At 40.6% G+C, this 13,431-nt stretch overlaps 1 protein-coding gene across 1 annotated transcript in view; it reads left to right on the forward strand.

The window, feature by feature from the left end:
- The first annotated feature begins 2,579 nt into the window (after positions 1–2,579).
- The window catches only part of LOC108410916 (hepatic lectin-like), a 31,686-nt gene continuing 20,834 nt past the window's right edge, over positions 2,580–13,431 (forward strand). The window contains exons 1-5 of the mRNA XM_017682233.2: positions 2,580–2,848; positions 2,961–3,125; positions 3,958–4,100; positions 4,371–4,477; positions 4,618–4,666. Coding sequence (XP_017537722.2) covers positions 2,704–2,848; positions 2,961–3,125; positions 3,958–4,100; positions 4,371–4,477; positions 4,618–4,666 — 609 coding nt within the window. The 5' untranslated portion in view covers positions 2,580–2,703. The remainder of the gene's footprint in view (positions 2,849–2,960; positions 3,126–3,957; positions 4,101–4,370; positions 4,478–4,617; positions 4,667–13,431) is intronic.

The following is a 13,431-nucleotide window of genomic DNA, read 5'->3' on the forward strand; positions in this document are numbered from 1 at the left end:
TTTGCATCTGTTTATTTATTTTAAACTGTGTTGTATATGCTTTATAGTAAGTGCCTGTCAGCTAGTTAAGCAACAGAACCGGAGAGGGAGTGTGTTATTGTGGAACAGCATCACGGCTGTGATGTTATTTGTGATAACACACAACCTCCAGTGTTCTACTGCTGTTATACAACAGTTAAATAAATAAAGTAAGAAATGAATAAATTGGGAATCTGGCATTCAATGTTTTAATGTCAGCAATTCCTTCCACCAAATTGTAGTTCCTTAACAAGCAGCTTGTCGCTAGGTCAGAGTAAAGAGCTCAACTCACTCATTGCACAGCTGGCAGTTCGTTCGTGGTCCAGCAGGGGGATTTTCAATGTCCATGTCTGTGTTGCTTTGTTATTGGAGGCAGATTGCTTTTGATATGTCGATGTGAAAAAAGGAAATAAGGCCATTTCTTCAAAGATCGAGACAGGATCTTGGTCAAAGTAAACTGATTTTAAATTGGTGGAAAAAGGACATCATTTGTTTCCCTTTTAGACACACAGAGAGCTTTCAGTAACTACCAGGGGTAGAAAACACTTAAGTTAACTTTTTAGTTAAGGACTTTTTGTTGTAGTATTCTTTTGGAAGATTTTACAGAAACATTACTGAGATTATTAGAGCTGGGCAATGTGACAGTATTTATCAGTTTTGTGATAAATTACATGAAAATGTACACTATATTGCCAAGCGTATTCACCCATCCATCATAATTATTGAATTCAGGTGTTCTAATCACTTCCATGGCCACAGCTGTATAAAACCAAGCCTCTAGGCCTGCAGACTGCTTCTACAGACATTAGTGAAAGAATGCGTCGCTCTCAGGAGCTCAGTGAATTCCAGCATGGTACTGTGATAGGATGCCACCTGTGCAGCAAGTCCAGTCAGTAAATATTCCACAGTCATCTGTCATTGGTATTATAACAAAGCGGAAGTGAAATGGGAACGACAGCAACTCAGCCATGAAGTGGTCAGCCATGTAAAATGACAGAGTGGGGTCAGCAGATGCTGAGGTGCATAGTGCACAGAGGTCGCCAACTTTCTGCAGAGTCAATCACTACAGACCTCCAGACTTCATGTGGCCTTCAGATCAGCTCAAGAACAGTGTAGAGAGCTTCATGGAATGGGTTTCCATGGCCAAGCAGCTGCATCCAAGCCTTACATCATCAAGCGCAATCTGTTGGATGAGTCTGGGTTTGGCGATGCCAGGAGAACGGTACTTTTCTGATTGCATTGTGCCAAGTGTAAAGTTTGGTGGAGGGGGGATAATGGTGTGGGTTTTTTTTTCAGGAACTGGGCTTGGCCCCTTAGTTATAGTGAAAGGAACTCTTAATGCTTCAGCAGACCAAGAGATTTTGGACGATTTCACGCTCCCAAATTTGTGGGAACAGTTTGGGGACGGCCAGAAAAAATTGTGACACCTCGTATATAATAAAAATGTGATATTACATTTTGCCATATCACCCACCTCTAAACTGAATTGAAATACAGTTCAAAGATAACAAAACAGTTTTTTCTTCACATTTTCATTTATTTAGTTAGTTTTTCTTGCTCAATTTTCTCTTGTCAGCTTGCACCCCCTCCTTAAGTCTCCCTAAATTACATGATACCACCAATGCTAAGAGGCTGTCATGTGCCTCCCTTGCGTCACATGAAGCACCACTGTGTCCATTCAAATGGTTGCTAATGCACGATTATTGGACAGATGGACACACTTGGAGGTAAACACTAACTTCCAGTTCCGTTATGTCAACCAACACCTGGCCAGTATCACAGTGAGTGATATGGGACAGCAAGGTCAGTTGTGCTCTATTGTATCACTGACCACTGAAGACTGTGGCATCGCAGGGGATTTTAACTCCTCCCAGTGATAGGGTCAACGCTGAGACAGTTGCATCATTATGGAGCCCCTATGTTTTCATTTAAACCTTCCAACTACTTTTTAAAATCTCAAGTTCATGCACATTAGTGAACATCCTTGTCTTCCTATTAGTGTAAAATGAACAGTCCATACAGACTAAGAATGCTATGATACACAAAGCAAACCCACTCAGGTAGATAGTAATAAGCTGTATGTATTTTCACTGGTGAATGAGTAGAACAGCTATAGCTTGCTAAACAAGCAGGGCGGAGTGTAAAATACACGGATAACTACTTTTGGGGAATATGACCATTATCACCGCTCAGCTCCAGGTTCTAAATTACCAATAAGGTGGTGCCAGAGAATTTCTGTTGAGGACAACTGACATAGCTTTTGTGAAAAGTCATCGTTTGTAACTTCTTCATCATCCTTGCAAACATTTTCTCGACATAGAACAGCAGGTAATATTTCAATACCAATAGCAGAACTTTCTAACAGTGCCTTATGCACATTCATGACGTCAGTGAGTGTGAACCATTTTCTCAACAATGATCAGCTCACCAGCCTCAATGAGGAAGCAGCAGGTAGGGGACAAGAAAGTGAACCTTAGATTATGAAATTTCACTAATGAAGAAAGGGAAATGACGCCATAATGTGATGAGTCGTAGTAATGAAATGTGTTTTCCCTGCAGAAGCTCCACAGAACACGTCTCTTTGTGGTTTCCTGCTCAACTTCCTGTGCGCAGTTAAGGACTAGAGCAACACGTACTGTGATCCACTAACACTTGGAGCTGACCTGGATCACTGCAGAGAGCCGAATGGAGATGAGTGAGGATATGTATGAAAATGCAGGATACATTGCAGACAGACAATCCGAGGACAAGAATGTCTATGAAAACATGCATGGACATGGACATACCGGGACCCGAAGAACAGGAAACAGACAGGAATTTCAGAGCCCAGGTGCACATCCTACCTCCTCTCTTTCAGTTTCTCTCTCTTGCCAGTGTAGAAATTCCCTCAAGGTTTAATATGTAGACACTCATTCACAGAGTGTGATGCTGTCTTGTACCAGGATATGAAACGACTGGGAGCCGAAGCTGCAGGTGGGCTGCAGTGAGTCTGGGGCTGCTGTGTCTTCTTCTGCTGGCTGCCACCACAGTGCTGTGGGTTATGTTGAGCAAGCAGCCTACAGAGACTGTAGAGAGGGATGGTCTTCAGCAGAAACTTTCCAAATTGGGTATGCAGACAAATTTAAATCTGATATTATGAGCATGAAGTTAAATGATCATATGATAAAAGAAAATAAGCCTTACTAAAGGGGTCTGAGGTCAGTCAACATGCACACGTATTTTAATATGTCAGTCTAGTATGTAAAATTAACATGTATTGTATGTTGCAATTTTACTATGATTCCTTCAGTAAAGAGCCCTGGCATAGAGCTGCCACCACTGTTTTGCATTTCTAACAACTGTTGAAAGGCATTGTTTAGGCTGCCACTCATAGTGAGTTAGTGAAGTAACAAGGACTTGTAGAAGGTCTAGAAAGACACTTTTTCTACAAAAGTGGTCAGACCCATTGTAAAGCCTACAGCTGTTTCATGGTGATATAAATTTTCCCAGCTAAACTTATAACAGCAGATCGAATCATATTGGGCTCTAACTTGCCTTCCTCCCAGTGACAGCTGGAATAGGCTCCAGCATCCCCCCATGACCCAGAAGATAAGCGATTTAGAAAATGTGTGTGTAGTCCAGTGATATCCTTAAGCTAAGACACTACCACAAACAGACGTCAGTGCTGCGACTGTATAACAAAAACAAATTAGCTCTTATTATACAATGAAGTGCATGATTTTTTGTCAATCTACAAACTGCTTTTGCAAAAAAAAGCCTGTATTCAATTGAAAACCATACAAAAAACATTGATATTTGATGTTTTATGAGCTAACCAGAGAGTTATCAGAGGAGATGAGACGATCACAGTGAGGACTTCTGTATGAAAGATGAAAATACGAAAGTATGAAAGAGTGTGTGAGTGTTCATATATGTGTGTGCTCTGTGTTCAATTCATAGAGAAGGCGATGCAGCAGGGTTGGACGTTTTTCAATGGCACTCTTTACTACATCACTGTTGGATACAAGAACTGGACTGAGAGCAGAGAGGATTGCAGAGAGAGAGGAGCAGACCTGGTGATCATAAACAGCAGAGAAGAACAGGTGAGAGAGAGAGAGAGAGAGAGAGAGAGAGAGAGAGAGAGAGAGAGAGAGAGAGAGAGAGAGAGATCCAAATCAAATAACAGGTAGAATGGTAGAAAGACTATTTTATAGAAAACTATTATAATAATGAAGGAAAATACTTGCCTTACAAATTGAGGGCACTCAAAGAACTTTAAAATCACTGTATGAATACTGTTTTTAAAGTTGTGGGAAAATGTCTCAAGTAAAAATGTTCTTCAATCTCTACACATTATATTATCTCAATGGCAGGAGTTCATCCATAACAATCTGCGAGGCAATAGAGCTTGGATTGGCCTGACTGACACTGAAACAGAGGGAGTCTGGAAATGGGTGGATGGATCAGCTCTGACCACTGGGTAAGAAACAGATGAACTGGGATTTCTTTCACCTTCTGAAGTAACTGATTGTATGAATGTGACTGAATACAGGCTGAGAGAGTTGAGCTGAAGGCTAATGAACACTGATCAGAGACTGGTTCTGATTCTCTGGCTTTCAGGTTCTGGGAGGAAGGAGAACCAAATGATCTGAACAATAATGAGGACTGTGTTCACATTCATGATTCCCAAGTTAAGAGGAGCTGGAATGACATGCCATGCTCTTCTGAAGAAGGGTGGATCTGTGAGAAGAGCTTTTCAGTAATCCAGTCATAATGTAATAAAATGTAACAAGCAATAAAGTGTTCAGTCACAAAACAAAGCAGAATCAAGTGTAGATTCTCTGTCAGTATTCCCAAAACAGCCTGTTGACAATCTACATGCAGTAGAAGAACCCTAAAAAGAAATACTCCTACCTTTTGTGTTTGTGAAATTGGGTTTTTTTTGTTATTGCTGTTTTTTTATATATATTTTTCCATAAACATTGTCACAGATTAAACTACAGTGCTTTGATCTGTGTCCTCAAAGGAATTTACAGTGAATAAGTAAGTAAGTAAGTAAGTGATACTTTTTTGATCCCACAATCGGGGAAATTCCACCTCCGCATTTAACCCATCCGTGAAGTGAAACACCACATACACACCAGTGAACACACAAACTAGGGGGCAGTGAGCACACTTGCCCGGAGCGGTGGGCAGCCCTATCCATAGCGCCCGGGGAGCAGTTGGGGGTTAGGTGTCTTGCACAAGGACACCTCAGTCATGGACTGTCGGCCCTGGGGATCAAACCAGCAACCTTCCGGTCACAGGGCCAGATCCCTAACTTCCAGCCCACGACTGCCCCAAAGTGCTGCGTTGGCGGGGAAAAAACTGACAAAAAAACAGTGAACAGTAACCTGACATCTGCAGATAAAGGGGAACTTACAGTATCATGAAAGAGTGCAAAAATGAAACTTTAATGAAAATCCTGAAAAGTAATATTGCCTAAAATATCGAAGCCAGTTCAGGCAACAGCATGAGGTTACATTCACACTGACAAACCGTTCATAAAGAAGCAGATATCAAGCAAGGTTTATTATTATTGCTTTAACTGTAGTGTGCACAGAGGTTAAGTGTCTCATTTTCATGCAACGTCGTCATTTTTTGGCCTAGATGGTACTAAATGTAAGAGTAATAGAGCGCTCGTGTCCCTGCAAACCTTCTGACCGATAAACAAACACTAGTGTGTCATTTGGTACATTTAACTGTTGCAGTGTGAAAACAACCAAACCAAAAAAAGCAATATAACAACACAAACTCTGCTTCAAACATTAGCAACCAAGCTTGATGTGCGACGAGCCTTAATATTCAAAGTTCTCTGCACTATCACCAACCGCCCCCAACTCCCGGTGTCCACATATTGCCACTGCAACCACCAGGTTTAGCACCCCCTTGTTACATGTTTTAGCACCCATGTAGCACCCCTGCAAAAAATATTCCTGGTGCCACCTCGGCTATAGACAGCATTTATCAGATGACAAAATGCATCAGTTTGAATTAAACTATACCAGGCTGTCGGTGTGAACACACCACCTGTACTCGGGTTCTCACTAAACAAACGAACGGTGGTCCAAAGGTAAGATTGTGATCATAGAAATCTTATTTACATGAAATATTACTTCAGATTATTAGTTCTTTGGCATTTATTCATAGATTATTCTGATAACGATCCTGAACATTAAACATGCACAAATACACACTTAACAGAAGAGCAAGACCAATACATGTAAACAAAACATCCATTCTCTTTTGATTTGGACCTTTTAATGGGGATGTGTGGGCAAGCACTCACCTCTGTGTTGACCCTACCCTGCCCAGGAGTAAGACGTTTTGTTTCTTTTCTGTCTGTGTCTTCATAACACACCTGAACACTGAAGCACTTTAACTTTACATAGTCTGGAAGCAGCTGGACAGACTGGACGTGGCCCGTGCCTCTCCTGCGAAATGCTTTGTTATGGAGGGAAATTGCTTTTGATACACTGATGTGAAAAAAAAGGAAATGAGGACATTGTCACAGATCTAAACAGGGTTTTGGTTGAAGTAAACTGATTTTAGATCAGTGTAAAAAGGACATTTGTTTCCCTCTCAGACACACAGAGAGAATTCTGTAGCTACCAGGGATAGAAACACTATTGAATTTGTTTCAAGAGAACCAAACAATGGGCCTGATCCACCAAACGTTCTTAAGGCTAAATTTTTTCTTAAAACTGACACAGTCCTACAGTCCTACTCCTACCAAATTACAGGAATATCTTGCACGAATGCTTGGACATTTGTTTACTTTTGTGTTTTTAGCTGTTCAATTTCATTCACCATCATTCATTGAGTACTCGCTTATGGATGCCCTCTGGCATTTTGCAGTCATGTTTTTGATATAACAGGAGAAACAGGAAGTGGCCAGGTTCCCCATTCACAGGCTGTGGTAGTGCTGGCTGGTGCTAGTAAAAGTGATGTGGTTCATACATGCATGGCAATGATGCACACTAACCTTGTCCCATTGTTAAATTTTAGATGGAAACCAAAGGCTTCAGTTCTTCAAAGCGCAGAACTTTCAGACCTTTTTTCTTGTGGTACCTAGGTAGATATTGCAAAGCAAATGTGCCTATCGGCTATAGTTTCAAGAGCTAAAGAAAAGGCCTAACATGTTAGATTCACTGCAGAATTACAAAGTGAAAGGGATCAGTCAATTATTTTTTGACTTCCAATAGGTGGTACCAATTTTGTGAGAAAAAAACAATAATTCTAGGCCTTTTGATAAATACCAACTATTGCAAATGCTGGCTTTTTGTAATATTTTTGTGCTTTGTCATTTTTTCCTATGCTTCACTCATTCATTTTTACTAGTGTGATATTTGTGAAAGTGGAAGCAGGCATTTTAAGAGGAAAGTTAACCCTATATTAAGACTTTTTTTCTAGTGAAAAAAGAGAAATGACACCAAAATAATCTGATGAGTCAAAGGGAATTAGATCCGCGCAAAAGCTCCTTAATACACATCCCTCTGTGGTTTCCTGCTCAACTTCCTATCCACAGTTCATGTATAAAACAAATACACTCACATTTGGAGCTGATCTGGACCACTGCAGAGACCAGAATGGAGATGAATGAGCATATGTATGCAAGTTCCAGAAACACTGCAGGTGGAAAATCTGAGTCAGATGATGACAAGAGCCTCACAGATGAAATCCAGGTGAAAGGAGAACGTACCTGGACCCGAAGAACAAGAACAAGAAACAGACAGGAATCTCAGAGCTCAGGTGCACATCCTCTCTCTTTTTCAGTTTCTCTCTCCTGCAAATGTAGAAATTCTCCGAAGGTGTACTATGTGAACACTCATCCACACAGTGTGTTGCTGTCTTGTTCCAGGATATGACACAGCTGGGAGCAGAAGCTGCAGGTGGGCTGCAGTGTGTCTGGGGCTGCTGTGTGTTCTCCTGCTGGCTGCTACCACAGTGCTGTGGATCAAGCTGAACAAGCTGACTACAGAGTGGGATAACTTACAGACCAGTTACACCAACCTGACTACAGAGAGTGACCAGTTACCGACAAGTTACACCAACCTGACTACAGAGAGAGACCAGTTACCGACAAGTTACACCAACCTGACTATAGAGAGAGACCAGTTACAAGCCAGTTACTCCAACCTGACAATAGAGAGAGATCAGTTACAAGCCAGTTACTCCAACCTGACAATAGAGAGAGACCAGTTACAGACCAGTTACACCAACCTGACTATAGAGAGAGACCAGTTACAAGCCAGTTACTCCAACCTGACAATAGAGAGAGACCAGTTACAGACCAGTTACTCCAACCTGACTATAGAGAGAGACCAGTTACAGACCAGTTACACCAACCTGGCTATAGAGAGAGACCAGTTACTGACCAGTTACACCAACCTGACTATAGAGAGAGACCAGTTACAGACCTGCTACTTTAACCTGACTATAGAGAGAGACCAGTTACAAGCCAGTTACTCCAACCTGACAATAGAGAGAGACCAGTTACAGACCAGTTACTCCAACCTGACTATAGAGAGAGACCAGTTACAGACCAGTTACACCAACCTGGCTATAGAGAGAGACCAGTTACTGACCAGTTACACCAACCTGACTATAGAGAGAGACCAGTTACTGACCAGTTACACCAACCTGACTATAGAGAGAGACCAGTTACAGACCAGTTACACCAACCTGACTATAGAGAGAGACCAGTTACAGACAAGTTACACCAACCTGGCTATAGAGAGAGACCAGTTACAGACCAGCTACACCAGCCTGACTATAGAGAGAGACCAGTTACTGACCAGTTACACCAACCTGACTATAGAGAGAGACCAGTTACAGACCAACTACACCAACCTGACTATAGAGAGAGACCAGTTACTGACCAGTTACACCAACCTGACTATACAGAGAGACCAGTTACTGACCAGTTACACCAACCTGGCTATAGAGAAAGACTACTTAGAGACAAACTACAAAAGCCTGACCATAGAGAAGGATGGTCTTCAGCGGAAACTTTCATACTTGGGTGAGCAGACTCATTTAAATATGACATTATGAGCATGAAGCTAACTGAGCAAATAATACATGATTTCTACATGATTTCTGTTTCCAACACTGAAACTTTGAGTATCAGCCAATACTGATTCAATATTTCTTTCTAAGCCTAACCCTACAAACTGTTTACTAACACACTGCAATCAGAAAGAAACATACAGATGTGGTGACGTAAATAACACACTGCATTGGTGTCATTTGTCATTGATTATAGACATCCAAGTTTGAGTTGCCAAAGAAATCAAGAAAAAGATGCATAGGAGATCTTACAATAATTAGACCTCTTATTTTGTAGTTCACCATTAGAATCTTGGTAAACCCTGACTTAAAGGCAGTGTGCCCACTGGAGGACCAAGATTATAGAACTAGACCTTCAGTTTGGACGACAAGGAAAATAAAACCTCTACACAATACTGTTAAATTCAGCTCGAGTCCCTATGAGATTCTATTATTATGTTAGTGCTGAGATAATGGTGCTTCACATGAAGATTTTTGGGCCTTTCCTTTATTAAATATGGACATTTGAAACCTGGAAAAGACAGGGAACAGACATATTAACAAACATTGTGTGTTGCAGTTTTAAAGTTTTAGTTTGACTTATGTTACCTTTGGAAACTATGCATAATTGAAGCCAACCTGCGAGGCTGGATCTACTTCAGCTCCAGTGTTTACTACATCTCTACTGATAAGAAGAGCTGGAGTGAGAGCAGACAGGACTGCAGAGCGAGAGGAGCAGACCTGCTGATCATAAACAGCAGAGAAGAACAGGTGAGAGAGTTTTTGTTCTGTTTAACTGCTTCTAAATGGACACTGGAGTTTTAGAATGATTAGAAACAGTCTAAACTTCAATGTGCTTCACATGTGTAACCAGTTATAACACTTCAACAGGACTTCACTGAAACGTTGAGAAGAGGCCAGAAAACTTGGATTGGTCTGTCTGACCAAGATGCAGAGAGGGTCTGGAAATGGGTGGACGGCTCAGCCTTGACCACTAGGTAGGAGATCACTGAATGTTTTTGCGATTGGGGTTGTACATTTCTGCTGGTTTGTGCACTGCAGTTGGAAGCAGATTATTAAACACGCCAGTTCTGTAAAAGATCTCAGCACCTGAAGGATGATCCGGTTGGTTGAATGAGTTTGATGGTAAGTACTGGGTGGGAAGGCATCTGATCTGCAGTCATATAGATGTCTGTCTGTGTTCTGTAGTCACTAGCCAGTAAAGTACAGAGGTGTCATGACATTTACTTGCATTTACTTGGTGTCGGTTAATGGCAACCTGCTCAAGTTTCAGAAGTTCAGAAACACCCACAGGTATTGAGTGAAACAATTATTTGGATGAAAAGAGGTCAAATATCATATGGTGACTCCTCACTGCTCTCATAAACACAGTGGATTCTCTGATTCTCTCTTTCAGGTTCTGGGGACGCAATGAACCGAACAGTAAGGCAGCAGATGAGGACTGTGTTGTTACGGGCCATACGTCTGATCCTTTACAGAACTGGGCTGATTATCCCTGCAATCGCCGGTTTGGTTGGATTTGTGAGAAGAGAATATTTAGCTGAATTACTCATGTTTACATCATTAAACTCAATTTAGTGCATAATTATCAATCTTTCGTTGCTTTAGTGTACTGATGTCTGTGTAGAGATAAAATGTGAGATGACCAACAACAGTTAGTAGTAGGTAGTTATTGACTTTTGCACATGCATAACTTGCTGGTATATATTTAATGTTTCTATAATCATCTTCTGTTATAATAGTTTCATCTAATTATTCTCTGCAGAAAAATATTTTTGTAATATCCATCCATCCATCCATCCATCCATTTTCTAAGCCGCTTCTCCGTCAGGGTCGCGGGTTTTGGTAACATCTACACTGTAAAATCAGTCTTTTTCCATTTTTAATAGACCTTCTTTAGTTTTTACAGGTTTGATTATGCTGTCTGTGAATTTACAGACATTGACTGTAAAATAACATGCAGTGGCAAAAATTCCTTACATGCACTGTAAAAACCTTTAGAATTTTACTTATAACCATCTCTATTAAATAAATAACTTTCCATATATTGGACACATTTTCAATAAAGCCTCAAAACACACTACTTTTTCCATCTGGAAGGAAATAACATTCTTCAAAACTCATTAAAAAAATATTAAAGAAAATGTTTTCCATTAATTAATTTTAAACCTCAGACCTGTGCTCGTACACATTTACAACAACATATTCCATTAGAAACCAGTCAGTTTATAAAAGCTCCACATGTGATGGTGGATATGAATGTACAGCATAATATTAAGATATTTAATTTTTTTATCCGGAGCAACTTTTGATGTGGCACAAATCTAAATCACATTCTGTTCTTTTGAAACAGCCAGTCAAACTTAACAACCCCCTAAACAGCAAAGCTGAAGAAATAGAAGCCTGTGCTGTTCAATTACTAAACTTCAGCAAATAAAATCTTTATAAATGGGTTTGTGGACACAGTGTCATTGCTCACATGAGGTTTACCAATCAGTGGCTTTTACCAATCAGTGCTTTACCAATCAGTGCTCAAGTAAATTCTCACTTCAACAACTCGGCTGTATCTCATAGTGTTTTTTGTTTTCCTTTCTGGTCTGATCCATGGGGGCAGTCGTGGGCTGGAGGTTAGGGAACCAGCCCTGTGACCAGAGGGTTGCGGTTCGATCCCCTCAGCTGAAGTACCTTTCAGCAAGGTACCTAACCCCTAATTGCTCTCCGGGCACCATGGATAGGGCTGCCCACCGTTCTGGGCAAGTGTTCACTGCCCCCTAGTGTGTGTGTAGTTATTGTTTTACTGCATGGATGGGTTAAACACGGAGGTCTAATTCCACAGTGTGCAAACACAGTTGGCTGATGGTTCAATGAATTCAAGAATTCACTTGTTCTCTCATTCCAGATTGATCAACAGGAAATTCCCTAAGAGCAAGAGGAAGAAACCATTAGAGGAACCACAACCCAAAAGGGGAACCTGACCTCTTTTGGTCAGACACTGGATAGCGAAATAATAATAAAACGAGAATATTATGAATAGAGGATTGGATTTTTACAATTACACAAATACAAGTACATAATAATGAATATAGAATCACAGAGAATAAACCTGCCTGTCATTGAATAGACATTTTTAGATTAAGCAGTTCTATCAGAGTGACACTGATAAACAGATCTATGAAAATCAGTCAGTGCTGTTAGGACCGGATCACAATGAAAATGAGAGGTACCATTAGTGACCATTGTTAGAAGTGTATCGGTGTGAAGTCCATAAACAATCACTGACCACCAGTGACCACAGTTAGAAGCTTATCATGATAATGTATTAGTATGAATATGAGAAGAACTCATACTGAGTGAGTTAAAATGTCTATGATTAAATAAGTTTGGTTTGAGGGACCACCAGAGAACCCCCACTGACCAGATATTAAATGGGGGACAGACCATCATCAATAACCCCTATTTTCTGTACAGAGGGGAAAAAATGCTTGGAATCGCTTGCTCAGACAGTATGGTGCAATCTGGGAAACACCAGCAGGTCTTACTGTCAACCTAAAACTGTCTGGCAACAGAGGTCATGTTGTCAGAAACTGACCACAGATGGAGAACTAAAGGATTACCTCACAAACTGTGGAAAGGAAATGAGCTGCAGTCTCTATCTGCGCAAAGATGTAGTCTTGCTAAACTACATTTCGTGTGATTAGTAGGAAAATGCTATACCTCAGATAAATATCGGATAGCATTCATTTGAATTGTTCTGCTTACTTTTATTCACAATACAATTGTTTTTTTCCCACAAAAATGGAGAACCACTATAATGTGTTTCCATAAGAACCAGGAATACATATCATAAACGTGTATACCTGCACACTGTTAGTTCCAGACACAGCCACAGTCACTGAAGAAGAAAGAGCAGCACAACTTCATTTTCTGAAGCAACTGAAGATGAGGCAAGCTGAGCTCACCAAAGTGGGTAGCTCATAGGTACTCCTACCTTCTCTCTCTCTAACTACATTGATTGTTTTGAACAGTGACTAAGGTTAGAGACCCAGTTAATCTAAATCTGTGTTTTCTTTCTAATTAGGTTAATCTGGCTCTTGCAGGCAAACAGTTGATGTAGTACAATGACCCATAACCAATATTTTTCACCTACTGTCATACTTGCTTCTACTTCCACACATCTCACCACATTAACCCTGGTGTGTAACTGAGATGTGAATGGATCTGTAACAAATATGGTTCTGTAACAAACAACAACAAACTTTATCTAGACTTGCCTTTAGTTGTGTTACGGCCTGTTTTTAAGCTTCCTGTTTGCATAGAACAGTT

The sequence above is a fragment of the Pygocentrus nattereri genome, chromosome 22 (genome assembly GCF_015220715.1).
Source record: "Pygocentrus nattereri isolate fPygNat1 chromosome 22, fPygNat1.pri, whole genome shotgun sequence".
Classification (NCBI taxonomy): domain Eukaryota; kingdom Metazoa; phylum Chordata; class Actinopteri; order Characiformes; family Serrasalmidae; genus Pygocentrus; species Pygocentrus nattereri.